General features: G+C 56.7%; 3 protein-coding genes across 4 annotated transcripts; 2 read left to right on the plus strand and 1 right to left on the minus strand.

Moving 5' to 3' along the window:
• Window positions 1–2,026: 2,026 nt before the first annotated feature.
• On the minus strand, window positions 2,027–5,524 carry NME6 (NME/NM23 nucleoside diphosphate kinase 6). 2 transcript variants are annotated; one of them, XM_065749201.1, is made up of 6 exons: window positions 5,430–5,524; window positions 5,231–5,333; window positions 4,387–4,426; window positions 3,871–4,031; window positions 3,470–3,647; window positions 2,027–2,860 (listed from the first exon to the last, which is right to left on the minus strand). In XM_065749201.1, exons 1-5 carry the CDS (start codon window positions 5,517–5,519, stop codon window positions 3,481–3,483), a joined length of 561 nt encoding a protein of 186 aa, XP_065605273.1. In that variant the 5' UTR covers window positions 5,520–5,524; the 3' UTR covers window positions 2,027–2,860; window positions 3,470–3,480. The 2 variants fall into 2 exon arrangements, with proteins under 2 accessions (XP_065605273.1, XP_065605272.1); XM_065749200.1 differs by lacking the exon at window positions 2,027–2,860 and having other exon boundaries at window positions 3,130–3,647.
• Window positions 5,525–5,627: 103 nt separating this feature from the next.
• LOC136056836 (rab-like protein 2A) lies at window positions 5,628–11,062 on the plus strand. The gene is made up of 8 exons (XM_065749197.1): window positions 5,628–5,734; window positions 5,837–5,866; window positions 6,878–6,957; window positions 8,324–8,403; window positions 9,295–9,406; window positions 9,892–9,989; window positions 10,237–10,320; window positions 10,609–11,062. Exons 1-8 carry the CDS (start codon window positions 5,628–5,630, stop codon window positions 10,687–10,689), a joined length of 672 nt encoding a protein of 223 aa, XP_065605269.1. The 3' UTR covers window positions 10,690–11,062.
• A 3,191-nt stretch (window positions 11,063–14,253) lies between these two features.
• Window positions 14,254–18,703, plus strand: ARSA (arylsulfatase A). Its single transcript, XM_065749196.1, has 8 exons — window positions 14,254–14,377; window positions 15,096–15,336; window positions 15,758–15,976; window positions 16,459–16,628; window positions 17,016–17,140; window positions 17,296–17,423; window positions 17,782–17,884; window positions 17,993–18,703. The coding sequence occupies exons 1-8, from the start codon at window positions 14,313–14,315 to the stop codon at window positions 18,292–18,294; spliced, it is 1,353 nt and encodes a 450-aa protein (XP_065605268.1). The 5' UTR covers window positions 14,254–14,312; the 3' UTR covers window positions 18,295–18,703.
• The last annotated feature ends 6,785 nt before the right edge of the window (window positions 18,704–25,488 follow it).

Raw genomic sequence — 25,488 nt, forward strand, 5'->3', positions numbered from 1 at the left:
TGAGAAGAGGCACAGACAGAAGCTGTAAAAGGAGCCATCCCCACCAGCAGTGCATCCACACCCCACACAGCCATGGACTCTGTCCCTGCAGACACTCAGCAGCCACACGGCCACAGCCCCAGCCATTGTGCTCTGGGCACAGGCTGGACCATCACCATCACCACAAATCCCATTTCTACACTCAAATTCTATCGGGTTTTATAAGGGCAGCATTTCAGCTTTTGTCTCATTGCTTTCCTCTGAGGAGTTTCCTCTGAGATGTTATTTTGCAGAGAAGTTGCCTGGAGCTCTGCATAATCCAGGCCAGCCCAAAAAGAAAGAAGAGGGAAGAATTGGCATTTCCAGCCCGGGGTGCCCAAGGAAGGACAAATGCCTCCCACTGCGCCGTGAGAGCACTAATGGAACACAAAGTGGTGCTTTTCTCTAAAATGAACGTGAGATTTTTCTTTTGTCTGAAAGAAATCAGCAGTGCCTCGTGCTGCTCAGCAGCAGTGAAGGGGCTCCACTGGTTGTACCTTCATTCCGTTTAATTCAATGCTGGTAATCATACTGCAGGGAAAAAAAAAGGCAGTAACTGTTGATCCAGCTCCAACACGGGCCAAAGCTGACCTGATTTCTGTTTGTTTTTAACAGGCTACGAGCAAGCACAATGCATCCGGCCACACAAAGTGACTGTGACCCCTCAGGGCAGGATTTGGGGTCATGAAACACCTGCACAGAACCCCAGCATCGCTCCAGGGGCAGCGTTCCTTCCCAGGCAGCTTCTGCTTCCAAAGGGACCAGAGAGGGCTCTCCCACCACCACTGAGCAGCTCCTGCCCACTCATTGCTTATGGGACAGCCACAGCCCCACTGCCACCCCCATCTCCTCAGCCCGCTCCACACGGAGCCTGCAGGGTTTGCCCAGGGCACCAAGCCCGCCACGGGGGCTAATTACTGCACCTCAAATGAAAGGCTTTTAATAGGTTGAAACTGAAGGGAAATGTTTTCTTGCTTCAGTTTACCCACTCGGGGCACGTCCTCACCGGGCTCCCTCCGCAGAGGCACTGCCACGGGGGTGTCAGAGCCGGGCATGAAGCCCAGGGCACCCCACTTTGCTGCTCAGTGTGCTTGCACGATGCTCGTAAACGAGGCGCAGAGGGAGCTGTTACAAGTTGGTTGTATTGCTCGTAGCCTAACTCTGAAACTTGTTTACATCCACGCCAGTCCACTGCACTGCAACGGAGAGGAGAACAAAAAGCGGAGAACACCGTCCCATCTTTGAGACATCCACACTGCAAAACAAGGAGGGGCGCACACAACGCTGCTGGAGTACTGGGAGGTGGGAAAGCTGAACAGCTTCACAGCTCGTGAGCAGTCCGTGTGAAATGCCTGAGTGACAGCGAACCGTGGCACTGCAGCAGGAGACACGGAGCCCAAGTTCTGTGATCTGGATTCTGCCTCCTTGCCCAAATTCCTGCTCTGCTCAGCAGGGCTGTGCCACTCACGTACAGCACAGCCCCATCAGACATCCCACTCGTTACAGGGAGGGCGGCTTGATGCTTCTGGTTCTGGGTTCCCAGCCCTGCTGTGGGGTGGGTGCACGGGGAGATGGCTGCTTGCATTTAGCTGCACCTCTGCTGGGTGCTACAGCACAGGGCCGGGGCTGCAGCTGTGCTGTGAGCACCCGGAGAGGTCTCACTGAAGCTACGACAGAAACGTGTGTTTTAAAGCTTTAGAGCTTGGTTTGCTGTGTGGCATTCACAGCAGTGCCGTGGCAGGGCTGGACACGCCCTGAGCAACGGGAGGGAGCGCACCACGAGCCCCTGGGGAAAGCTTTGCTGCTGATTTGACAGTCATAACTCATCAGACATCACCAATTCCTTCACCTGCTTTGAGTAATAACCTAACAAAACCCCTTCCCAGGCTCGGGGTCAGCTAAACGCTCCTTCCCCCTCCCTCAATCCCAACACCCTGCAGGGCAGTTGCTGCAGCAACAGAAACACTAACATGAAGCTAAACTGGCACCTGGGGGTGATGCTTTTAATATGTTAAGCCACAACATCTGGAGTTCAAATAAAGCAAAAATCATTCTGATGGAACAGCACCTGCCAGGCACTATCGAGATCTCCTAGGTGGCATTTGACTTGAGTGTAAACAGAAACAAATAAAGAATAACTGAAGTTCTAATTAACGTGGGACTCAATCAACAGAGCTTCAGTACCGCTGAGACTCGTGCTTAACTCTGGAAGAGGGAATTGGGCAAAGAAACTCTCAGTGCATCTCCCAGGTGCTCTCCCTGGTTCAGTGCATTTGGAGCTATGTGAAAGTGACTGCACCCAGTACAGCAAGGTACCTTGATCAAAAAACAAATAAATCATCAGTGCTGTAGGAAATGATGAGGGGACAGTTGAAATGGATTAAGGACTCCTCGCACATGGACAGATGTCAAAATGCATTACAGGAGAACACGAGGGAGCACGGAACCTTGCACAGGAACTCAAATCTGAGTCCTCGTGTCCCACCACACACAAATCTGTGATGGCTGAAACTCTTCGAACGGAACTTTACAAAGGATGTGGCACTCTGTGCTTCAGCACGCAGGAAACCCAGGAGCAATTCAGTCCCCATTAGGTATTGTCACAAGGCTCAGTGTAAAGAGCTCCAGACAGAACTTGTGCAGTGTCTGTGTACCTGCACTGAATTCCAGGGTTGTTTTTTTTTTTTGCCTTTTATTTGCAATACTCTCAGTCCTAATAGCCACTACCGGGCTCCACCAGTGCTACCAACCTCATGTTCCAGAAAACATGAAAGCAGAAGTTGTACGATCCTCCACAGGCACTGGACTGCTGCTCACCTTTCTGCAATCACTTCTAGAAGATCTGCCACAGGGTTGTCAGCCCAGAATAAAAGGAACTGCTTTCCTATTGACAACAGATTTCAACCGTGCCCTCCACCAGATGCTTAGGCTACGAATTTAAGGGTTTGAAGGCCACCTTTTTTCTCAGCTTGGATTTAAGAAAGCAGTAACAGAAGAGTTACTATCGCACTGCTCACCACTGCATTTGCTCCACATTCATCCCATTAATCCATTTCTTCTTAATGGAAAAAAACAACAACAAAACAAACAACACAAAAAAGCCACAACAGAGCAGATAGTAAGAATCTGGGCCTGCTACCAGCAAAGCTAGTCATCCCCTGGCTGCCAAGTCCTTGGAGGAATTCACCAGCACTGTTCAGACACAAATAAGCACACAGGGGGTGGGGAAGTGCACGACCTCATCTCTTCATGGACTTTGAGTACTGCTGCTTTTTTAGAAGTGTCCCAGCACCTGTATGCTGCACAAACAACAGTCCCAAGCAGCACAGCACAACGCTCATCTGTCTTCCCTTTCCCTACAGTCCTTAAGACACGTCATGATTCTGTGTCTCATCATGGGGTTGACCCAAGCAGTGTGGCTAGCAGCTATTTCCTGCTCAGCAGACCACACCCACAGGTAACTCAGGTCATCTCTGCTTCTGCATCCCTGCACACACAGTGGACACGCTTCTCTGCATCGTAATACAGCTGCCCACAGCGCAGACGTGGCTCCTCCTGCTGGTACCAGAGCTTTTCATCGAACTCTGGGAAGAAGAAGGCAATTTCTCTGCTGGCTGATGCTGGGGAATCTGTAAGAGTAGAGAGGCAAGAGGTGAGATGCTAGTCTTACACCTAAAACAGGCACTGCTTCAAAGGGAAAGGCAGAAGATGGAGATGTACAGAGCCAGGCCTGACTGCACGTGGAGTCTGCAGAAGCGAGTAAACTGTGAACAGAAAGCAAAGGCAGACAAAGCAACATTGTTCAGCCCTCACCCAGCTCCAGTCCCTGCCCGGTGCTCAGCCAAGGCCTACCTGAACCATGGGTGGCATTCCTGGTGTCAGTGAGGCCATAAGCTCCTCGGATGGAGTCTGGGACACAGTTTCGAGCTCTGAATACTTTGGTGGGTCCCATCAGGGATCTCCAGAGGGAGATGGCATTCTCATGGGCCAAGATATAAGCCCACATGGGGCCACTGAAAAAAGGACCAGGAAAGAGCAGAAGTAGGTAAGGTTATAATGGGGTACAACTTCTTCATTCTTATACGTATGACAAGTTCATGCTACACTGTGATAGCTTGGAAACAAAGCATCTGCATGACCTCCCTCTAGGTGACAGCACACAAAATATGCCGAGATGCCATCCCACTGAGTGCTGTCACCAGAGCAGAGTTGTTCCATGACACCTCCCCACCCTCCATCCAAAGCACAGGCTCATGATGAGATGCGTCTCATGCTGAGGTGGAGCCCTCCAGACGTGGGTGTGCTGCTCAGGGCTCACCCAATCCTCTCCTCGTGCCCCGTGCTGCCCTCCCATGGCACAGCAGGTACCTGGCCATGAACTCCACCAGGCGCTGGTAGAAGAATCGCCCTGTGGGGGAGAGACAGCTCTGAGTCACAGCACTCTCCCAGTGTGCTCCATGCCCACCCCCAGGAGAAGCAATCCTCAGGGAACCACGGAATGCATTGAGTTAGAAGAAGAGAACTTCATAAATCACAGAACGGTTTGGGTTGGAAGGGCCCTTCAAGGCCATCAGGTCCCACTCCGTGCCATGAGCACGGACACCCACAGCTCCATCAGTGCTCAGAGCCCCATCCCCTGACCGTGGCTGTCTGCAGGGATGGGGCAGCACTGCCTCTCTGGGCAACCTGTGCAGTGCCTCACCACCTCAGTGTGAAGACCTTGCTCCTTGTGCCCAGTCTCAACCTCCCTCTGTCAATTGGAAACCATCTCCTCTTGTCCTGTCGCACAAAGCTTGCTGAAGAGTGCATTCCCTCCTTTCCCACAGCCCCTTTAGGTACTGAAGGTCGCTCTCAGCTCTCCCCACAGCCTTCTCCTCCCCAGCTGCACAGCCCCAGCTCTCAGCCTGCCCTTGCCAGACTGCTCTTCCACCCGCGGGATCATTTTCGCGGCCCTCCTCTGGACGCACTCCAGCAGCTCCGTGTCCCTCCTGTTCTGAGCACTCCCACGTGGACGCAGTGCTCCAGGTGAGGTCTCCCAGCACAGAGCAGAGGGGCAGCTCCCCTCCCTCGCCCTGCTGGCCGCGCTGCTCTGCATGCACTCAGGGTGTGTTTGGCTCTCTGGGCTGCGAGGGCACAGTGCCGGCTCGCGGTGCTGCCCCCACGATACCCTCAGGGCCTTATCCTTCTCGCCCCGCGGCCCCGCACCGCCTACCCGCGTGCTCCCGGTAGAAGCGGCGGCTCTGCTCCCTCCCGCATCGCAGCTCCTTGGCGCGCACGATGAGGAGGCGGTTGCTGAGGATGGTGTCGTGCACGGCCTGTGGGCAAAGGCGCAGCGGCTGGGCGGGCGGCGCGCACCGCCATGGCGTCCCGAGGGGGCCGGGCGGTGCGGGGGGGACCCGCGCTGCCCTCACCTCCAGCACCAGCGGGTGCGCCACGGCGTCCGGCTTCAGCAGCGCCAGCGTCAGCTGCAGAGGCCGCAGGGAGCGCCCCGCGGCCGCCATGACACCTTCCCCGCGAGCGGCGTCGCGCGCGCGATGACGTCACAGCCGCGCGACGGGGCTTGCACCGCCGTACGCGTCGCGTAGCAGCGGGGACGCGGCGGCGGAGCGATGGCGGAGGCGGCGGAGCGGCCCCGGGAGGAGGCCCCGAGCGAGGCCGGCGCTGAGGAGGCCGTGAAGATCATCTGCTTGGGCGACAGCGCCGTGGGCAAGTCCAAGTGCGTGGCCGCGCGGGTCCCACCCCCCTCTCCTCCCCCCCCCCTTCCTCGCGCAGGGCCGGGCCTGGCGGGGCTCCTGACGGCCGCGGTGTTTCCCCGCAGGCTGCTCGAGAGGTTCCTGCTCGACGGATTGTATCCGCGGTTCCGTCCGCGCCCCTCAGGGGTCGGTGGGGCGGGCGGGAGGCGGGCGGCGGGGTGCGTTCCTCCGGCGGATCCTTCACAGAATCACAGAGTCGTAGGGGTTGGAAGGGACCTCCAGAGATCCTCGAGTCCAACCCCATTGCCAAAGCAGTTCCCTACACCAGGTCGCACAGGTAGGCGTCCAGGCGGGTCCTGAATATCTCCAGAGAAGGAGATTCCATAACCCCCCTGGGCAGCCTGTGCCAGTGCTCCATCACCCTTTATGGTCTCTATGGGGTCTGTGGGGTCTCTGTCTGTCTCTATGGTCTCTGTGGGGCCTCTCTCGATCTCTGTGGGGTCTCTCTGGAGTCTCTGTGGGGTCTCTCTCTGTCTCTGTGGGATCTATGGGGTCTCTCTCTGTCTCTGTGGGATCTATGGGGTCTCTCTCTGTCTCTGTGGGATCTATGGGGTCTCTGTCTCTCTGGGATCTATGGGTCTCTCTCTGTCTCTCTGGGATCTATGGGGTCTCTCTGTCTCTCTGGGATCTATGGGGTCTCTCTCTGTCTCTGTGGGATCTATGGGCTCTCTGTCTCTCTGGGATCTATGGGTCTCTCTCTGTCTCTCTGGGATCTATGGGTCTCTCTCTGTCTCTCTGGGATCTATGGGGTCTCTCTCTGTCTCTCTGGGGTCTGTGAGGCCTCTGTGTCTCTCTGGAGTCTCTCTCTGGGGTCTCACTCTGTCTCTATGGGATCTATGGGGTCTCTCTTTGTCTCTATGGGTCTCTCTCTGTCTCTGGGGTCTCTGTCTCCGTGGGTCTCTCTCTGTCTCTGTGGGATCTATGGGGTTTCTGTTTGTCTCTATGGGGTCTATATGGTCTCTCTGTCTCTGTGGAGTCTCTCTCTGGGGTCTATGGGGTCTCTATCTCTCTGGGTCCCTCTCTCTCTATGGGGTCTCTAGGGCGTCTCTCTGTCTTCAGAATCAGAACCACAGAACCCTATGCTGTAGTCCTTAACGCGGGCACAGCCGCCCCCAGCAGCTGTCCACCTTCGCCCTGACACTGTACCAGCACCACGCGCGGGTGGACGGGAAAGCCGTGCTCGTGGGTGAGTGCGGAGCGCCGCGCACGCCGTCCCCAGGCCACGGGGTGGGCTCTGTCGGAAGGGGTCGGGACGGCCGTGGTGCTGCTGGGACTTTGGGGCGGTGGGCGGGGGCTGACACGCGGCGAAAGGGAGGAATGGAGCACAGAGCCGCTGTGGCTTCGCAGTCATACCGCGCCGGTCGCTCAGCCCCCTCTAAAGGACGAGGGGAGAAAACAAGGTGAGGAAGGGCTCATGGGTCGAGGTAAGGACGGGCAGGTGAGGTGCTGATTCGTGTCACGGGTAAAACACTCAATCTGGGAAAAGAGATTCTTTACTGAGACTCTGGCACAGGTTGCCCAGTGAGGTTGTGAATGCCACTTCCCTGGAGGCATTGAAGGCCAGGCTGAGTGGGGCTGTGAGCAGCCTGGGCTGGTGGGAGGTGTCCCTGCGTACAGCAGGGGGCTGGAACGACATGGTCTGACAGATCCAACCCAAACCATTCTATGATTCTGTGAAGAATACAACTGTATTATTGCTAATAAACTTCGTCAGTGAGAAGTGACAGTGGACCACAAATGCCAAATCCCCATCCACCCACTTCTTCCTCCTGTCACCAAGCAGTGCAGGGGAATGGGGGCTGCACTCCGCCCATAATGCTTTGTCTCTGCTGCTTCTTCAGCCTCGCTCTCTTCCCTGCTGCAGTGAGGGGCAGCTCCCATGGGATGCTGTCCTTCCCAGACTGACCCTGCGTGGGCTCCCTGCAGGTTGCAGTTCTTTGGGAGCTGCTCCAATATGGATCCATCCTAGAGGGTTCCTATTCCAGGAGCAGTTTGCTCCAGCGTGGATCCCTCACGGGCAGGGACTTCCACCAGGTCACCTTCTGCGCTGTGGGCTGAAGCTCTGGCAGAGTTTGCTCCTGTACTGGCTCTGTGTCCTGTAGCTTCCATAAGGTCAGGTCCACTGCTCCTCAGTGATCTCTTCCAAAGGCTGAGCACGGAGATCTGCTCCAGCTTGGCACCCCACAGGCTGCAGGGGGACACTGTGCTCCTTTACGTTTCCTCTGGCTATTGCACTGTGCTAGAAGTCAAGGTGTTTAGATACGTTTCCCATTGTCATCTCTAGTGACAAAGTTCATTACATAGTTCTCTGTAAGTCACGTCTGCTGACGACTTCTCTTTTGCTAGGATGTTCATAGCAGTGTTCTAGCTAGGAGAAGCTCCTGGTGTTGTGTTAACTCTTTGCCCTGGGATGTTTCAGATCAGCGAGATGAAACCTAACTTGTGACTTAAAGTAGCTGAGCTAGAGTTTGCATCCCGGGTTGAAGTAGTGATGAAAACAGAAGTTGAGATGTTGTGTCATCCTAAATTCGTTGTCTTTTTTTATCTCTCAGATTTCTGGGACACAGCTGGACAAGAGAGGTTCCAGAGCATGCATCCCTCCTACTACCATAAAGCTCACGCTTGTATCATGGTAAGGGCTGTGTGTCCCAGCTGTGATCTGGTGGAATTTTGGCTCCTAAGTCCCAGCTGTCACTTGGCCTGGCTGTTGCTTTTAACAGTTACACTGTACTGCATTTTTACATCTCCCCCAGTTGTTTAACAAGTTTTCCCACATTGCTCTTTTTTCTACTGGCAAAGCGTAGTTGGTGTGTTCAGTGTTCCTGTGTCCTTCCTGCAGCTCTCCTACTGCATTCTTTGTGTTTGCTGCCTTCCGAATTTCCTTTCTGCCATCACTGTGTTTCCAGTAATGTGTGTACAACCTGACACACTCCTTGGAAGTGGTTCAGTCAGAGGGAATCTGAGAGAGAGGGCACTCTTCTCCTGTGATGTCACTGTTGAACTGTGTAGTACAAAGCTGGTTTAATGCGCTCTGCAGAGCACTACATTCTTCTCTGGTCTTCTGCCCTTCCTGTTTTCATGTACTTTGAGCTTCCCATTTTTATAGTTCAAATGAGTGTTGTTTCCTGACTCCACTCAGTCTGTTTTCTTGCTTTTAACTTTTCACTCTATCTTCATCAGCCAACTCCACTGATGCTTTAATTGTTATAGAGGAAAATCCTCCCATCTGACCCTACAGACTTAGCAGAACAGATGTCTCCCAGTGCTGGTTCGCTGTCGTGGGTGCTAAGCATGTAAAGGCAAGCGAGGGACTGTTGCCTGCATCGTGCAAAGAGAAAGCCTGCTTGCATTTTTCAGGGCTGGCTGGATATTCTCCCTTTTCTCTGTCCTGCTTTCTAACAAAGAGCAGCTTCCCATCACGTCCTGCTGTGAGGATGCTGGATTCTGTCCGTGTGTTTGGTGCAGTGGGTTATGGGGAGCTGTCCTACTGTTGGACCTGTGATAGCTGGCTCTTTTTTGGGAGGTGTTTGATGTACAGCGGAAAGTCACCTACAAGAACTTGAGCAACTGGTACAAGGAGCTGAGAGAATTTCGCCCGGAGATCCCTTGCATTGTGGTGGCCAATAAAATTGATGGTGAGTATGTCTTCTTCTTTCAGCTCCTCAGGATTGTGAAGTCATTCTCTTCTTATTTGGTTACGAAAGAATGTCATGCTTCTCTTGGCTCCGGATATGTTCTTGAATATTAGCCCCCCCAGGGCTCTGTTTTACCAAATAAATAGCCAGGTTTATGGAAACTCACTTGGTTCAGTGGTAGAGCTTAGGGCATGATTCATCTTACCTAATAAAAGCCTTTCCTACAGGGTGTGTCACATCAGCCTGGAATACTCTGCACTCTGTGTACACGAGTCCAGACAAATGGACTTGCTGCTGGCAGTGCTTGGTGCTGTATCTCTGAGTAGATGGGCCTCTAGCTTTTGTAGGGGGCCCACCTGGCAAAGGGGAGCCCTTGATAGCTGCTTTAGATTCTGGTCTGTGTCTGTTCCATCTCTGCACACGCTGGCATTCTTTCTATACCACTGCTTTACTGACTGTTTCTCCATTTATTTTTTTCCCCTCAGCGGATATGAAGGTGACCCAGAAAAGCTTCAGCTTTGCCCGGAAGTTCAGTTTGCCATTTTACTTTGTGTCTGCTGCAGATGGCACCAACGTAGTGAAGGTAAAACGCAGCTGTTGGTCTCAGCATCTGTAAGACCACTGTACAGTCCAAGGACATGGAGACTGCTATGAGCACGGAGCAGGAGATGGGCCAGTGCCTCTGTTTGGCAACTGGGACAGCCCCGCTGACTATAAGTAGTTGTGGAGTTGTTGTTTTTTTTTTCCCATGGGCTGTGGGAACATTTTTCATATCTTAAATAATCCCATCTCTCTTTGCTCTGAGTGACAAGTGTTCTCTTTCTCACCAGCTCTTCAATGATGCTATCAAGTTGGCAGTTGCTTACAAGCAGAATTCAGGAGATTTCATGGATGAGGTCATGCAAGAACTGGAGGTGAGAAAGGAGGGGAAGGAGTGCAGGGAGTAGAGCCTGATGTGGTTAGCAGCTCTTCTCCTTGGGGAAAGCAGAGCCTGTACCAGAGGGTGAAAATTTGGCAGGAACTGAAAGATTTGCCTCATGCTGGTGACAGCACTGGGTTTGTGCACTGCTCGTGTCTTGGTCGGAAGGGGCAAGGTGCTGACCCTCTGAAGAGCTCCTGCTGCCTTAGCCTGAGTTTGAAGGAACCGTAGCAGAGTGTAGCTGTCGTGCTCTTCAGAATTTTCTTGTCCTACTTCTTTTCAGAGCTTTAACCTGGAGAAGAAGAGTGAGGATTTGTCAGATCAAGAGGAGAGCTACCCTGAAGAGAAGCCCCCATCCTCCTAAGGACCGGGCTTGGAGTCTGCCCTCTCTGCTCCAGTTGTCAGGGGCTAGTTAGTGCTCACCTCCACAGAGGAAAGCATATTTCTTGTGCTCTGAGATCTCCTGTGATGGGCAGCTGCACCTTTCCCCTTCTTAGGGGAGGCCAGGTGCAGTCTTCCTTGGCTGGGCCCTGACTCCCTGTACATCACAGTCATGGTAAGGGTGAGAGTATCCATGCACTTCTTCAACACAGAGCTTGCAGGGAGAGCTGAGCCACACCTGTACCTGCAGGGGAGGGTCCTGCCCAGACACTTTAGTGGTACCTCCCTGGAGAAAACAGTTACTGAAGACTTTTTTTATAAAGGTTTGAGTTTGGGTTCTTTCTGCAGTTTTGTTATGGGGCAGTTCAGTTGCTGCACAGTGCCAGGTGCACCCCCAGCCCTCCCCTTCCTTTCACAGCCCATCCGGTGCTGCCTCTCTGTGCACCCGTGATCTCTGTTGTAGAGTGGCTTTGACTTTCCCTTCCTCATTCTGCTGTGGGGTAGACAGGTTCAGGAGACTTCTAGACGTAGGGAATTTGTCCTCATAGCTCCACTAGACCTTAATGAGGTGGTCTTGCAACCAGAAGACATCTTCCATCCCATGCTGCTGTTCCCATGTGGTGATGTGCTGTGTGTGTGAGGTGCAGACAGAGATGCACACCTCGACACTAATGTGGATGGCAAAACATATTAACACAGACAGGGTGATGTCCTTAAGTAAACACGTGACAGGCAGAGGAAGACCACAGATCCTTCATATAACAGCATGGGAGCTGCATCTGTGCAGTGTCTGTGGCTGGCTGTCAGGCTCCTTGCACACTCAGGGTGGCAGCTGTTAACTCTCCCCACATTTGGTCTCCTGACTGATGCGTTGCACACACCCCTCACCCACCTACACCACATCTCTGGAACTTGAGAGAGACCTGATGTTGCCAGCAGCTGTCCCCGAGGCCTCCTACATGCCTACAGCATGTGTACCCTTATCCCATTGTGTGTCCCCCCCCAGGCAGCCATGGTTTCAGCCCTCATGGGCTGTTCTCTCCCGCTGGTGGCCTGCAGTCTGCACACAGCCTCCCAGCGCTGGGTGCCCACCACCTCTGGAGCTCAGCCCCCTTTCCCACCTGCAGCTCCTCACCCTGGCTGCCCGTGCCACATGTGCCTGGGGCTCTGCCTGAAGAGCCCCCCCGGTGCTCTTGGTACCCTGTACATCCAGAGCCCATCCTGGAACACCCGTCTCCCCACAGCCCAGATAACTGCACAAAAATAGGGAGGGAGAGCTACTTTCCAGGCCCGCAGCCCCTTTCCAGAAGCTTTTTTAAGCTGAAGCACCCAAGTGGAGATTTTCTGTGCAGTGAAATAGTTCTGTAGGGCGACAGTAGCAGTCCTCTCTTGTGCAAAAACAAAAATGCCAAGTCCTTCTGGCTCATGGGCATGACCAGCTGGGGAAGGGGCTGCGGGAGAATACAGCAGCCTGGAAGTACTCCATCCAGTACTTCCACAACTGGATCCTGATACAAATGGGATTGCTTCCAGCAGGAGCACCTACTGCAAGGCCACGTCCAGTGTATGCATCAACCCCCTGCCAGAGGCCAACACCACCACAGCTCAGCCCATTTAGACCATGTCCATTTCCACACCAGAAAGCTTAAGGATTTCTTTAATCTGCTCCAGGAGCTCCTGCAGGGGTTAAGAGGAAAGAAGGCTTAAAGAGCCACAGCAGGATGTTGTCCTCCACAGCAGGATGCAGTGCACAACCCTTTTCTTTAGGGGTAATGCCTCATGGCAGCCCCAGTGCCAAAGACCTGCTTGTCCTGTCTTCCCAGGCATTGAAGTTTACAAAGTTGGAGCAAAGACTTCCATACCTGGCACCTGTAAAACGAGGCCGCGTGCAGACTGCAGGGCACAGACAGGTGAGAGCGGCCCACGAGGGCTGAAACCATGGCTGCTCAGGGAGCAGGGAGCTGTGTGTGCATCTCACTACCCAACAGCACGCCCAATAACTGGAGGGGCAGTAAAGGACGGAGCTGTGCGTGGCACAGAGTGCACACGTACGCACACACGGCTGGCACGTACACAGAGCGTTCATGTCTGGTCCCTGAAACTGTCCCCAGAGCCCCAGCTGTTCTCCCCTCACTGCCATCCCCTGCTGTGGCCGGGCACTGTGGGGTAAGCGCTGCGATGCCCTGTGAGCCGAGTAGGTGACGTGAATAATGCAGCAGTTTTGCCTCCTGCTGCAGCATCAGCCCCATCGCTCTGCCTCCTGGCCCTGAATAACTGATGGCAGTGAGCACAGCAGAAGCAGCAGCCCCAGCAGCCCCACTGCGATGGGTCTTAGGAAGTGCTGACAGGTAGCAACTGCAAAACCCGGATCAGACTGACCACACTGCGCAGGGAAATACATGCATCCACATGATCACTTCCAGACCAGAACCCCAGAACCTCGGCCACTTTTACCCCTGCTTTGTCCTTGGGCTGGGAGTCCTCATCTCGGCCTGCTGCAGGGTTCACCCTGGCCCACCGGCAGCACCTCTGTGCTCGTACACCACCTCTGGTCTTGATGTGATCTCACCTTACACAAAGCAGACCCCAGCTCCTCCAGTGCCTGCCTTGTGAGCTGCCTCCAGTTCTCAAAAGCAAACACAGGCGTCTTCCCAGGAGCAGAATTCCCACTGCAGAACTGCTGCTGCTCTTTAGGCTGCCTCTTCCTTGTCCTGACTGTGAGTCGCTGACCTTCAGGATATGGGCTTCTGTCTTCGAGCACAAACAGAGCTCCTCATTCCCAAGTACAAAACGCTGTCCTCTCTGTGTCTTTATGTACTTTGCCTGAGGACTGCTGTGAACAGCACCTAACCCTAAGGAAAGCTGCACCGTTTCACAGAATCATTCACAGCTGAAAAGAGCTCTGAGATCCTCAGTCCAACCCCAACCCGTCCCACCGTGCCCACTGGCCGTGTCCCCACGTGCCACATCCCCACGGCCCTGGGACACCCCCACGGACGGGGACTCCCCACTGCCCTGGGCAGCTGTGCCAGTGCTGAGCGCTCTTTGGAGCACAGATCGTTCCCCATCTCCAAGCTGACCCTCCGCAGCGCTCCGTCAGCCCATCCCCTCTCGTCCTATCGCCGTTCCCTGGGGATAGAGACCGAGCCCTACTTCGCTCCGTGCTCCTTTCAGCAGTGGCAGAGAGCGCTGAGCTCTCCCTGAGCCCCTCTGCTCCGCACTGCCCCATCCCACTCCCCACAGCACTGTGCTGCAGACCCCCACAGCTCCGCTGCCCCTCTCCGGACCTCGGGCTCTGTGGGGTCCCCGCGACCGCCGCGGAACCGCGGGTGGGGAACGCGCGGGTGCGGCTCTGCCGGAGGCCACCGCAGGGCGGCGCTGTCCCACGGAGGACCGCGGGGCCGCGTCACGTGACGGTCAGGTGACCGGCGAGGCGTCATGGCGGCGCGGCTCGCGGTCCCGCCGTGGTTCGTGCCGCTGCTGTGGGCGCTGCGGGGCGCGGCGGGCGGCCCCCCCAACTTCGTGCTGCTGCTGGCGGATGATTTGGGCTTCGGTGACCTGGGGAGCTATGGACACCCCTCCTCCTCCACGCCCCACCTGGACCGGATGGCGGCGCGAGGGCTGCGCTTCACCGACTTCTACAGCAGCTCTGCGGTGTGCAGCCCCTCCCGGTGCGGCCCGCGCTGGCGGTGATGGGGAGGCGGGGGGGGCGGCGGCGGCAGCGCGCTCAGGGGGCTGCGGTTCGGTGGGAGCCGCGGTGTGGGCTGCTGGACGCGGGACCTCGGAGCCGTGGGGCTGGAAGAGAAGGCCTCAGCCCCCTCGGTGCGACTCGCCCATATCCCCCCAGCGGTCCCAACAGCAGCTGCGCACAGAGATCCAGGCGCGTTTGGATCTGTGCGGAGATGGAGATCCCTCACCTCCATCTCTGCATTCTCCGTCGGGCTCTCCCAGCAGTTCCCACTCTGCCTGGAACTGGGGATGCGCACACTGAGTGCTGTGCAGCAGCTGTGCCCTCCCCCTTACCCCCCCAGGGCAGAGCAGAGGGGAGGAGCACCTCCTTGCCCTGCTGGCCACGCTCTGTGCGGTGCACCTCAGGGTCCCATTGGCCTTCATGGCCACTAGGGCACACCGCTGGCTCTTGGTCACCTTGTGGTCTTCCATTGCCTAACTGTTGGCCACCAGGTCCCTTAGGTCCTTCTCATCAGAGCTCCTTTCTGCAACTCAGCCCCTATCCTCTGCTGGTGCATGCAGTTATTGCTCCCCAGGTGTCCAGTTAAACCAGTGAATGCCTGGTTTATGCAGTTATTGCTCCCCAGGTGTCCAGTTAAACCAGTGAATGCCTGGTTTATGCAGCTCCGTGTGATACCTGTCCCCTCCCCCACCCCACAGGGCCGCCCTGCTGACCGGCCGCTTCCAGATGCGCTCAGGGGTTTACCCTGGTGTGTTGGACCCCGACTCCCGGGGAGGACTTCCACCGTCCGAGGTCACCATTGCGGAGGTGTTGAAGGCCAAGGGCTACGCCACGGCCATGGTTGGCAAGTGGCACCTCGGTGTGGGTGCTCGTGGCTCCTTCCTGCCCATCCACCAGGGCTTCGACCACTACCTGGGGGTGCCGTACTCCCATGACCAGGTGAGGAAGAGGGGTAGAGGGGCAGTGCCCCGGAGGTGAAGTGTGTGTTGTTGGGTGGGTGTCTGCCTGCAGCCCAAGGAGCGTTGGATGCTGGTGGGGAAGGCCCCACTCCGAGGTGCTCATGCAGTAGGACAGCATTGCAGAACGTGGGCAGCAGTTGTTTGTGGGCGTGTACACCCCACGGCGGGTTGCAGGAGGGAAATGTAGCTTCTGGGTTCCAGAAAAACATCCGAGGTGCTGTCGGGAGACGGTATAGTGTGGTTCTGGGGTGGCTGAAGATGGGCACGAAGGCCTGGGTTTCTGGGAGGGGCTCCTCTAGGTGCCTGTAGGACCTGGGGGTGGGCTGCTGTGAGTCTCCTGGCCCCTCTCTGCTCGCTGTCCTGCAGCACAGCTGGAGGACTGCATTATGTGCTCTCTCCAGGGCCCCTGTCAGAATCTCACCTGCTTCCCACCTGACATCAAGTGTTTTGGGACCTGTGACCAAGGCCTTGTGGCCGTCCCGCTGCTCTGGAACCAAAGCATCGTGCAGCAGCCGGTCTCCTTCCCTGATCTGGTGCCACTCTACAACAAGTTTGCACGGGACTTCATCGCTGACTGTGCCCAGCAAGGTGTGCCCTTCCTGCTCTACTATGCCTCCCATGTAAGAGACAGGGAACTTCTCTGGGTCTGAGGGTGGGAGACAAAGCCTTTGTTCTGCCGGGGAGAGCTGGAAAGCACCTCAGCTCCTGCAGCCTTTGGAGTGTGCTGAGCAGTCAATATTTGGATGGAGAGTGGGGGAATTCCCTGCCCCCGCCTGACTTGGGGTTGGTGTTCCCGTGCCTAGGGCTTGTGGCAGCACCATGATGGATATTATTCTTGGGTGGCTTCTTCCTCGAGCGTTGGCTGTGTCCACGGGCCAGCAGCCCATCTGGGAGAGCTCACCACTGGCTGAGTCTGCACGTCCTGCCTGGGGCTCAGCCGTGTTGTGTCGTTCTGGGAGGTGTTTCTGGGAGCGCTCCCCCTATTGTGGGCACTGTCACACATCTCCATGCCCTCGCTGGGGTTCTCGCTGTCCTTGAGCGAGCTGGGAACCAACTGCAACCCCAGGAGTTTGCGAAGCAGCTCTCTCTGCCATTCTTCCAGCATACCCACTACCCCCAGTTTGCGAGCCAGGAGTACGCAGGGCAGTCCCGGCGTGGGCCGTTTGGTGATGCGCTTTCGGAGTTCGATGGCTCAGTGGGACAGCTGCTGCAGGCACTGCAGGAGAACGGTCTGGAGAACACGACCTTTGTGTTTTTCACCTCTGACAACGGGTGAGTGGGCTCAGCACAGGGGGCTTCTCCCACTGGTGAGGTCGTACTGCTGTGGTGTGGGGGAACTGGAGGGAGGCATCGTTTGGCTGGGATACGAGAGGCGTGGTGAGATTGTAGTGACCCGAAGTGAGGCAGCAGGTGGACACTGTGAAGAGGAGCATCTGTTGCCTCCTTGTTCAAGTGAATCAACTGTTTCCCTCGTGGGCAGAGTGCCTGCTGGCTCAGGAGTAGGACTGTGCAGCCTGAAGGTCCACGAGTTCCCTTCGTGTGTGGGTGGCTTTGGTCTCTGGTGCTGTTCACTCTCTCTTTGCGTGGCCCCAGCAGCAGTTGGGGAAGGGGTTATGTGGACCTGTGAAGCTGGTGGTAGGTGGTTCTTCTCTCTCACAGCCCTTCTACCATGCGGATGGCACGCGGAGGCAGCTCTGGCCTTCTGAAATGTGGGAAGGGCACAACGTACGAAGGTGGCATGCGGGAACCAGCAGTGGCCTATTGGCCAGGCCGTATCGCTCCAGGTGAGACTCAGCACTGCTCGTGCCTTCTGTGTGCTGGCACAAGGCAAGACAGGGGTGTGATGGCGAGGGAGGGAGGGAAGTGGTGAGGGTGGCAGGTATAGATGTGGGACTGGGCACTTGAACCTTTCTTTGCATTTGGCTGTGTTGGGTGGCAGGAGTGAGTCACGAGCTGGCAAGCACCCTGGACATCCTGCCAACACTGGCTGCTCTGGCTGGAGCAACTCTTCCCAGCGTTACCCTGGATGGTTATGACCTGAGTCCAGTGCTGTTTGAGTCAGGGAAGGTGAGTCCTGCAGGTCAAGTCTGGTGTGGTACATGAAGGCTGGGTGTGGGGCCTGGTCCTTAGCCCCAGCTAGGAACCAGGGCAGACCCACGAGCTGGGAAGCTTGTCTGGTCTGGGCCATGCAGTGGGCTTACTGGGCTTTCCCTGTCTGCCATGGTGCCGGAGCAGAGCTCCAGTAGCTTTAAGCAGAGAACAATCTGGATGCTCCTGCACAATAGCTTCCCCCTTTTCTAACCACGTCCTGGCTATAGTACCATGGCTCTTCTGTGAGTCCCTGGGGTCTCTGCCTGGTCCTGTCTCAGGCTCTTCTCCAGCCTCATGGCCACACAGATGAGCTCAGCTCTGCTGCTCTCCACAGAGTCCCCGTCAGACCATGTTCTTCTACCCACCATCCCCTGATCCTCTGCACGGCCCCTTTGCTGTCCGCCTCGGGAAGTACAAGGCCCACTACTTCACGCAAGGTCGGTGCCCCCTCCTCTCTGCACAGGCAGCTTTGTCAAGTCCTGCCTGGCTCTGCCGTCCCAAGCTCAGAGTAGCAGCTGAGCTGCACTTGGATGTTTCTTTTGCAGGTTCCTTTCACAGCGATACAACCCCAGACCAGGCCTGCCACGGGCTGACCCCGCTGACCCATCATGAGCCCCCGCTGCTCTTTGACCTGGAGTCAGACCCTGCTGAGAACTACGATTTGTTGCAGAGTGCTGCAGGGCCGGAGGTTTGGCAAGTCCTGAAAGACATCAAACTGCAGAAGATGCTTTTCGAAGAGCGCATGGAGTTTGGAGAAAGCCAGATGAGGAAGGGCAGGGATCCTGCCCTGCAACTCTGCTGCAAGCCAGACTGCACTCCCAAGCCCTCCTGCTGCCGCTGCTCGTAGCCTCCTGCTGCTCCACCCCCATCTGCTGATCCCAAACTCACCAGACCCCCCCAACTAACCACGCGTGGCCTCGGAGCTACGCCAGAGCTGTGGCTCAGTGACACTGCTGACTGAGGGAGGCCCAGAGAGCTGTGGGTTGGGAAGACTGCCAGCCCTGCTGGGTGTGCAGGTCACTGCTGGACCTCCAAGCTGTGATCTGTTGACAGGAACTCTGACTTGATCAGGGAGGGACCAGGATACAGCACTGTTGGCAGAGCCAGCACAACTCCTTTTGACCTACAGTTAAGATGAAGCACGGGGTATGCCTGAGCATCTGGAGATCCCAATTCAACAGGAGGCATGGTATGGTGTGCAACCTGTGCCAGGCACAGGACACTTACTGTGTACGCCAGAGAGTCAGGTCCCACTCAGAACCCCCCCACACACACCTCACGGACGTGAGTGGCAAAAAGAGTGAACAAAAAGCAGTGCCTTTCCCAGCACGCACGTGCTACAGAAAGCACAGCTCCGTCCTTTACTGCCCCTCCAGTTATTGGGCGTGCTGTTGGGTAGTGAGATGCACACACAGCTCCCTGCTCCCTGAGCAGCCATGGTTTCAGCCCTCGTGGGCCGCTCTCACCTGTCTGTGCCCTGCAGTCTGCACGCGGCCTCGTTTTACAGGTGCCAGGTATGGAAGTCTTTGCCTGGCGCAGGAGGTGCAACTGAGCAGAGACCCGGATTGCTGTGAAAATGAGAACATTTATTTGTCCAGCTTTGTAAACGTGCAGCTCCTACCTGGCAGGTGTCGATGCCACCCTGCGGATAACCAGCACACACGTTGTGGGCACGGACGGCCCCTCCGTACCACCGGCTGCTGCAGCAGAGCTCGAGGTCGATGAGCTGGACCCTGGCCTCCTGCAGGACCTCGGCAGTGTGGGCAGGTTGTGCAGCTGTGAGCACAGAACACAAGTGGCACCGTCACCGTCCCTAGGTCTCGGCTTGAAGCTTTAAGTCGGGACAGCCGTGTGCTTTGGGTACTCACATCTGGCACGTGTGACAGCCCAGCTGACTCCGTCAGCTCAGCCACACGCGGCGAGGTGTCAGGCACGCAGGCGAGCTGGATGTAGTTGCCGCACCAGACGGGTCGGTCCAATTCCAGCAGTGCTAGATCGTTGGCCATGCTCTTGTTGTTATAATGCTCGTGAAGGATCGCCCTTCTGATAGTGCACACTTCCACCCCGTGGCCCAGCTGAGTCAGATCGTTGGCACCGATCACCACACGTGACTCCAGAACGCCATCAAAGGCAGGGAGAGGGAGAGGGAGGTGAGAAGGAGCAGAGCCATAGAGGAGAGGAGGGCTGTGACATCGCTGCTCTGCCTTGGGCACGCCAACAGCCTTGGAACCTGCAGTCCTGTGCTGGCTGTACTGCAGGGAAGGATACGGCCCTTACCTGGGGTGGTCAAATCAGTGTTCAGCCGTGAGCACCCACTGGATGAGGGACAAGAGAAGAGTGCGACCCCCAGCTCAGCACCGCCTCCTTCAGGTCGTTGTAGGGAGCAGTGAGGTCTCCCCTGAGAGACCCGGCACTTGGTCGTGTTGAGCCTCATCCCGTTGGCTTCAGCCCAGCGATCCCTGTCCCGATCCCTCTGTAGGGCCTCGCTGCCCCCAGGCAGATGGACACCTCCAGCCCACGTGGGGTCACCTGCCAACGGACTGAGGGTGCGCTCGGTGCCCTCGTCCACGTCATCAGTACCGATACTGAAGAGCACCGACCCCTGGGGCACACCACTGGTGACAGCTGGATGTAACCCCGTTCACCACCACTCTCTGGGCCCTCCAGCCAGAGACAGGGTGTACCCAGCACAGGGGGTACCTGTCCACGCCTCGGGCTGCAGCTTCGGCAGCAGGATGCTGTGGGATTCGGCGTGGAAGGCTTTGCTGAAGTCAAGGCAGACCACATCAACAGCCTTTCCCTCACCCGCCAGGCAGGTCCCTAGGTCATGGAAGGAGATCAGTTTGGCCAAACAGGACCTGCCCTTCGTGAACCCGTGCTGGCTGGGCCTGATCCCCAGGTTGTCCTGCACGTTGCGTGATCTCCTTCAAGACGACCAGCTCCATCGCCTTCCCTGGCACTGAGGTCAGGCTGACAGGCCTGTAGTTCCCTGGATCCTCTTTGTGACACTTCTTGCAGATGGGAGTCACGCTGTACACGTGTCAATGTTTTACGGGCTGGTTCGGCCCGGTTCTGTGACAATTGGGGCAGGGGACCCACGGACCCACGCCCTGGGAAAGGGGAGGGGGGATAGGGAACACGGAGATGGGCCTGGAAACAAAACAGCAGCAACGATCTGAGGAGGAATGCTAATGTACTAAATTAGATATTGAATTCAAAATAACGCAATATAATACAATATAATTGGAATTGAAGCTAATAAATCAAATAAAATGAGCAAGAGAGAGTGTCCAATAAACCGAAGGCCTTACGCTAACGCTGAAGGCGGACGGCAGCGAGCACCCACTGCTGAGTGGATCACTAAGAGAGCATCCTGTGACACACGAACAGTTTTTATCTTTCCCTCTGAGTGGAAACATAAAAATATAAAGCAACACACAGTCCTCTGGGGAACGTAGTTCTTCTCTTCTGGGACAGGTATACCCAGAACTATCAATGATCCGCAGAGCTGGAGCATTAACTCTTTAATTCTCAATGCACTGCATGATGTTATGGTGTGATACCATACCAAAAATCATGAAACCGTGACAGCAAGCCTGTGGGCTCCTGGGACTTCACCAGTCCACCAGGAGCACTGATAGACGATGGAGAGCAGCTCAGCTAACACCTCCACCACTTCCCTCAGCACTCCTGGGCAAATCTCATCCGGCCCCATGGATGGGTGGCAGTCCAGGTGGAGTAGTAGTAGGTCTCTGTTTCCTCCTGAATTGGGGGGGGGTTATTCTGCTCCCCAGCTGAGACTTCCACGTCAGAGTGTGGAGTATCCTGAGGACACCTGATCTGACTTTTAAAGACAGACGTGAAGAAGGCATGCGCAGGGAGAATCGAGGGCATTCTCAGCACGTTGGCACATGACACCGTGCTGAGCGGTGCAGTGGCACAGCAGAGGGAAGGGATGTCATCAGAGGGACCTGGGCAGGTTGCAGAGGTGATCCCGTGCCAACCTCATGGAGTTCAAGCAGGCCGAGTGCAAGGTCCTACACCTGGGTCAGGCAATTCCAAGCACAGACGCAGGTTGGGCGGAGAATGGTTGGAGAGCAGCCCTGAGGAGAAGGATTTGGGGGTGTCAGTGGATGAAATGCACAACGCAAGCTGGCAGTGTGCACTCATTGCCCTCAGGGCCAATCGTATCCTGGGCTGCACCAACAGAAGTGTGACCAGCAGGGTGAGGGGGGGAATTTTGTCCCTCAGCTCTGCTCTGGTGAGACCCCACCTGGAGCTCTGCACACAGTTCTGGGCCCCCAACGTGAGAAGGACATGGAGCTGTTGGAGTGGATCCGGAGGAGGGGCACAAAGGTGACCAGAGGGCTGGAGCAGCTCTCCTGCAGGGACAGGCCCAGAGTGTGGGGGATATTCAGACTGGAGAATCGTAGATGTCAGGAGGGACGTTATAGTGGTCTGCCAGGACCTGAGCGGGCCAACAGGAAAGCTGGGGAGTCAGTCGGCATCAGTGTGCACCCAGGGCGTGCTGGTGCGCACTCAGGGTGCATGTGCGCGCAGATTGCACGTGTCAGCGTGCAGACCGCGTGGGTTGGTGCGCAGTCAGTGCGTGTCGGTGTGCGGTTTGCACGTGTCAGCGTGCAATGAGCGCGCGTGGGTGCGCGATCAGCGCGCGGCCCCGCAGTTCTCCTCGCGGCCACCAGGGGGCGCTGCCGCGCACGGCGGGTGACAGTGGGGGGGCGGGGTGGGGGTGGGGGGGTGTCCCCGTGGGGTCCCCCGCTGTCCCCCGCGATGGTGCGGGCGCTGCAGGAGAGGCGGGGTGCTGCCGGGAGACGGCCCAGAGCTGCACGTCGTAGCCGTGCTGTCAGGCTTGACGGTGTGCCTGGACGGGAGAGCCCCGGCACAACTTGAGGCCGTTCCCTCTCATCCCATCACGAATTCCACGGGACCCCCGCCGGGTCCTCACCAGACCCCTGTGGAGGGCCTTCACGCAGACTGACATCTCCTCCCAACCAGTCATCAATAAAGACAGAAAAAGACAAGCTATCTTGTAAAAGATATGGACTGTTGGAGGAAGGAAGCGACCCTGGGGGACCATCCCGGTTCCAGGAGGAGCTGGATGATGTCAGAGACCACCAAGAGGTCTGTATCTGTTGGGCGTAGGATAATGATTTGGAGAATGCATTGAGTGTGCAATACGTGAAAACATAATCCCACCTCAACCTCCCCCCCTTGAGCTTGAAGCCGTTCCCCCTCATGCTGTCAGCACAGACTCAGCTCAGCACTGTCCCCTCCTTTCCCACAGTTCCCCTTTGGATACTGAGGGCCGCTCTCAGCTCTCCCCGCAGCCTTCTCCTCCCCAGCTGCACAGCCCCAGCTCTCAGCCCGTGCTCACAGGAGAGCACTTCCATCCCTGGCACCATTTCTGTGGTCCTCTTTGGGACACACCAACAGCTCCGTGTCCCTCCTGTGCTGAGCACTCCCACGTGGACGCAGTGCTCCAGGTGAGGTCTCCCAGCACAGAGCAGAGGGGCAGCTCCCCTCCCTCGCCCCGCTGGCCGCGCTGCTCTGCATGCACTCAGGGTAGGGATGTATTTCTGGGCTGTGGGGGCACAGTGCTGGCTCACGTCCAGCTGCCACCCACCGCTACCCACAGGTCATTTTGGCAGGGCTGGGCTCCATCCTTTCATCCTCCAGCAGCTTGTATTGCTAGTGAATAGCGAGGTGCAAGAAGGGCAGAGTCGCTGCCTCTGATGGGGAGGTCCGGTGGGGGGTGTGCGGTGGGGATTGCCCCCAGCAGACATTTTCCCTCGAATGTTCCACTCTGGGGGCGGTTCTGGGCAGACATCCCGCTGCTTCGTGCTGGCAGATGGCTCCGGGGTGTCCCTCTGCATCCCGGTACCACCCCTCACATGCCAACTGGAGCCTCCTGCTGCATCGCTTCGCTCCTCATCCTGACATTATTTTCCATAGGCCGAGTCTGTTCCTTTCCATCTGCAGGGGTATGCTGTGGGCGGAGTGCTGGGGGGAGCAGCAGGGCTCTGCGTGGCAGAGGATGCCTCTGGGCAGTGTTTGAGGATGGAGCACCTTCCCAGTCGTTGGCTACTTTGGGTTGGAAGAAACCTTCAAGATCACGGAATCACGGAGCGGTTTGGGTTGGAAGGGATTTGTCAGACCATCTCATTTCACCCCTTGCTGTACGCAGGGACACCTCCCACCAGCCCAGGTTGCTCACAGCCCCACCCAGCCTGGCCCTGAATGCCTCCAGGGAGGGGGAATCCACAGGCTCACAGGGCAACCCTTGCCGGTGTCTCACCACTCTCACTGTCAAGAATTTCTTCCTAAGAGCAACTCTAAATATCCCCTCTTCCACTTTAAAGCCATTTCCCATTTATAAGGGCTACATGCCCTTATGAACGTTCCCTCTCCAATTTCCTGTTGCCCTCCCTCTCCCCCAGCTCTTTCTCTTCTCCAGGCTGAATATCCCCAGCTCTCTGAGTCTGTCCCCGCAGGAGAGCTGCTCCAGTCCTCTGATCATCTTTGTGCCCCTCCTCTGGATCCTCTCCAGCAGCTCCATGTCCTCACGTTGGGGGCCCAGAACTGGGTGCAGAGCTCCAGGTGGGGTCTCACGAGAGCAGAGCAGAGGGGCAGAATCCCCCCTCACCCTGCTGGTCACATTTCTGTTGGTGCAGCCCAGGATACGATTGGCCCTGAGGGCAACAAGCACAGTTATCATCAGGGTACTTCACTCTGACCTGGAAGTCTCAGCTGGGGAGCAGAATGAACAGGGGCAGGCTGAAGTTCTCAGGATGGTTGGACACGGTGATGAGTGCAGCTTTTGCCATCCCCTGTGTCTGGGTAGCTCCCCCCAGAGAGGCTGAACACCCGCTCACACAGCAACCTGAAAATGAGAGGTTAAAGAAGTGAGGTTGCATGGCATGCCCATGTCCTGCCCCATGTCCTGCCCCTCCCCTGCCCCATGCCCTGCCCCTTTCCCTGCCCTATGCCATGCCCACACCCATTCTCTCCTGCTTCCACCACACTGCCCTGATTGCTCTCACCTCCCCACCCCAGACATCAGCTGCTCCAGGACCACTGTACCACCCCACTGCACGCACTTTGCCCAGCACAGGGGGCACCTGGAGCACCTGGAGGTGTTTGGCTGCCCTGGTTTGGGAATAACTTTGCCTCTTGCCATCGGCATAGAGCCTTCATGCAAACACTGATGGGGACGTGCCAGCCCGCCCCAGGGCAGGCAGCTGCATTCCTGGCATCTCCCTTTCTAGCTCACCCAGTGGCAGTGGCACCAGGGTGATTCTCCGTGCTGTCCACAGCTGTCCCTGTGACGAGATCTCTCCCTGATCTCCAGCCCCATGAGAAGGTGCAGAGCCCCACATCTGTCTCCCATTCCCTGCTGGCACAGCCGGATGCAGTGATGCTATGTCTCTGTCCTGCAGCTCAGCTCTCCCCCACGTCCTGCAGCGGTGAGAGGACGTGGCAGGAGATGCACATCCCAGCACAGAGCTGTCAGATGGGCAGGGAGCTGAGCAGAGGGGACAGTGCACAGTCAGTGCCTGCATTCCCCCACCCCATGCACTGCATATTTAACGCCTCTTTAGGTCTCCGTGCTTAAATCTATCTCACAAGTGCTTAACTGCTGCTCAATATTTAATGCTTCAGTGCTGAATGTAATAATCCCATGTGTCACAGTGAGAGCTGCTCTGTTGCCCTGGGTGTGGGAGGGGCTCTGCCCCATGGCAAACACCTCCAGCACTCATGTTGGAGTGAAGAGTGATGGGCATCACAGAACACTGAGGTTGAAAAGAGCTCTGAGGTTCTCAGTCCAACCCCAACCCATCCCACCGTGCCCACTGGCCGTGTCCCCACGTGCCACATCCCCACGGCCCTGGGACACCCCCACGGACGGGGACAATCGCCGTTCCCTGGGGATAGAGACCGAGCCCTACTTCGCTCCGTGCTCCTTTCAGCAGTGGCAGAGAGCGCTGAGCTCTCCCTGAGCCCCTCTGCTCCGCACTGCCCC

Source organism: Cyrtonyx montezumae, unplaced genomic scaffold (genome assembly GCF_038088225.1).
Source record: "Cyrtonyx montezumae isolate F1298 unplaced genomic scaffold, pur_monq_1.0 scaffold_59, whole genome shotgun sequence".
NCBI lineage: Eukaryota > Metazoa > Chordata > Aves > Galliformes > Odontophoridae > Cyrtonyx > Cyrtonyx montezumae.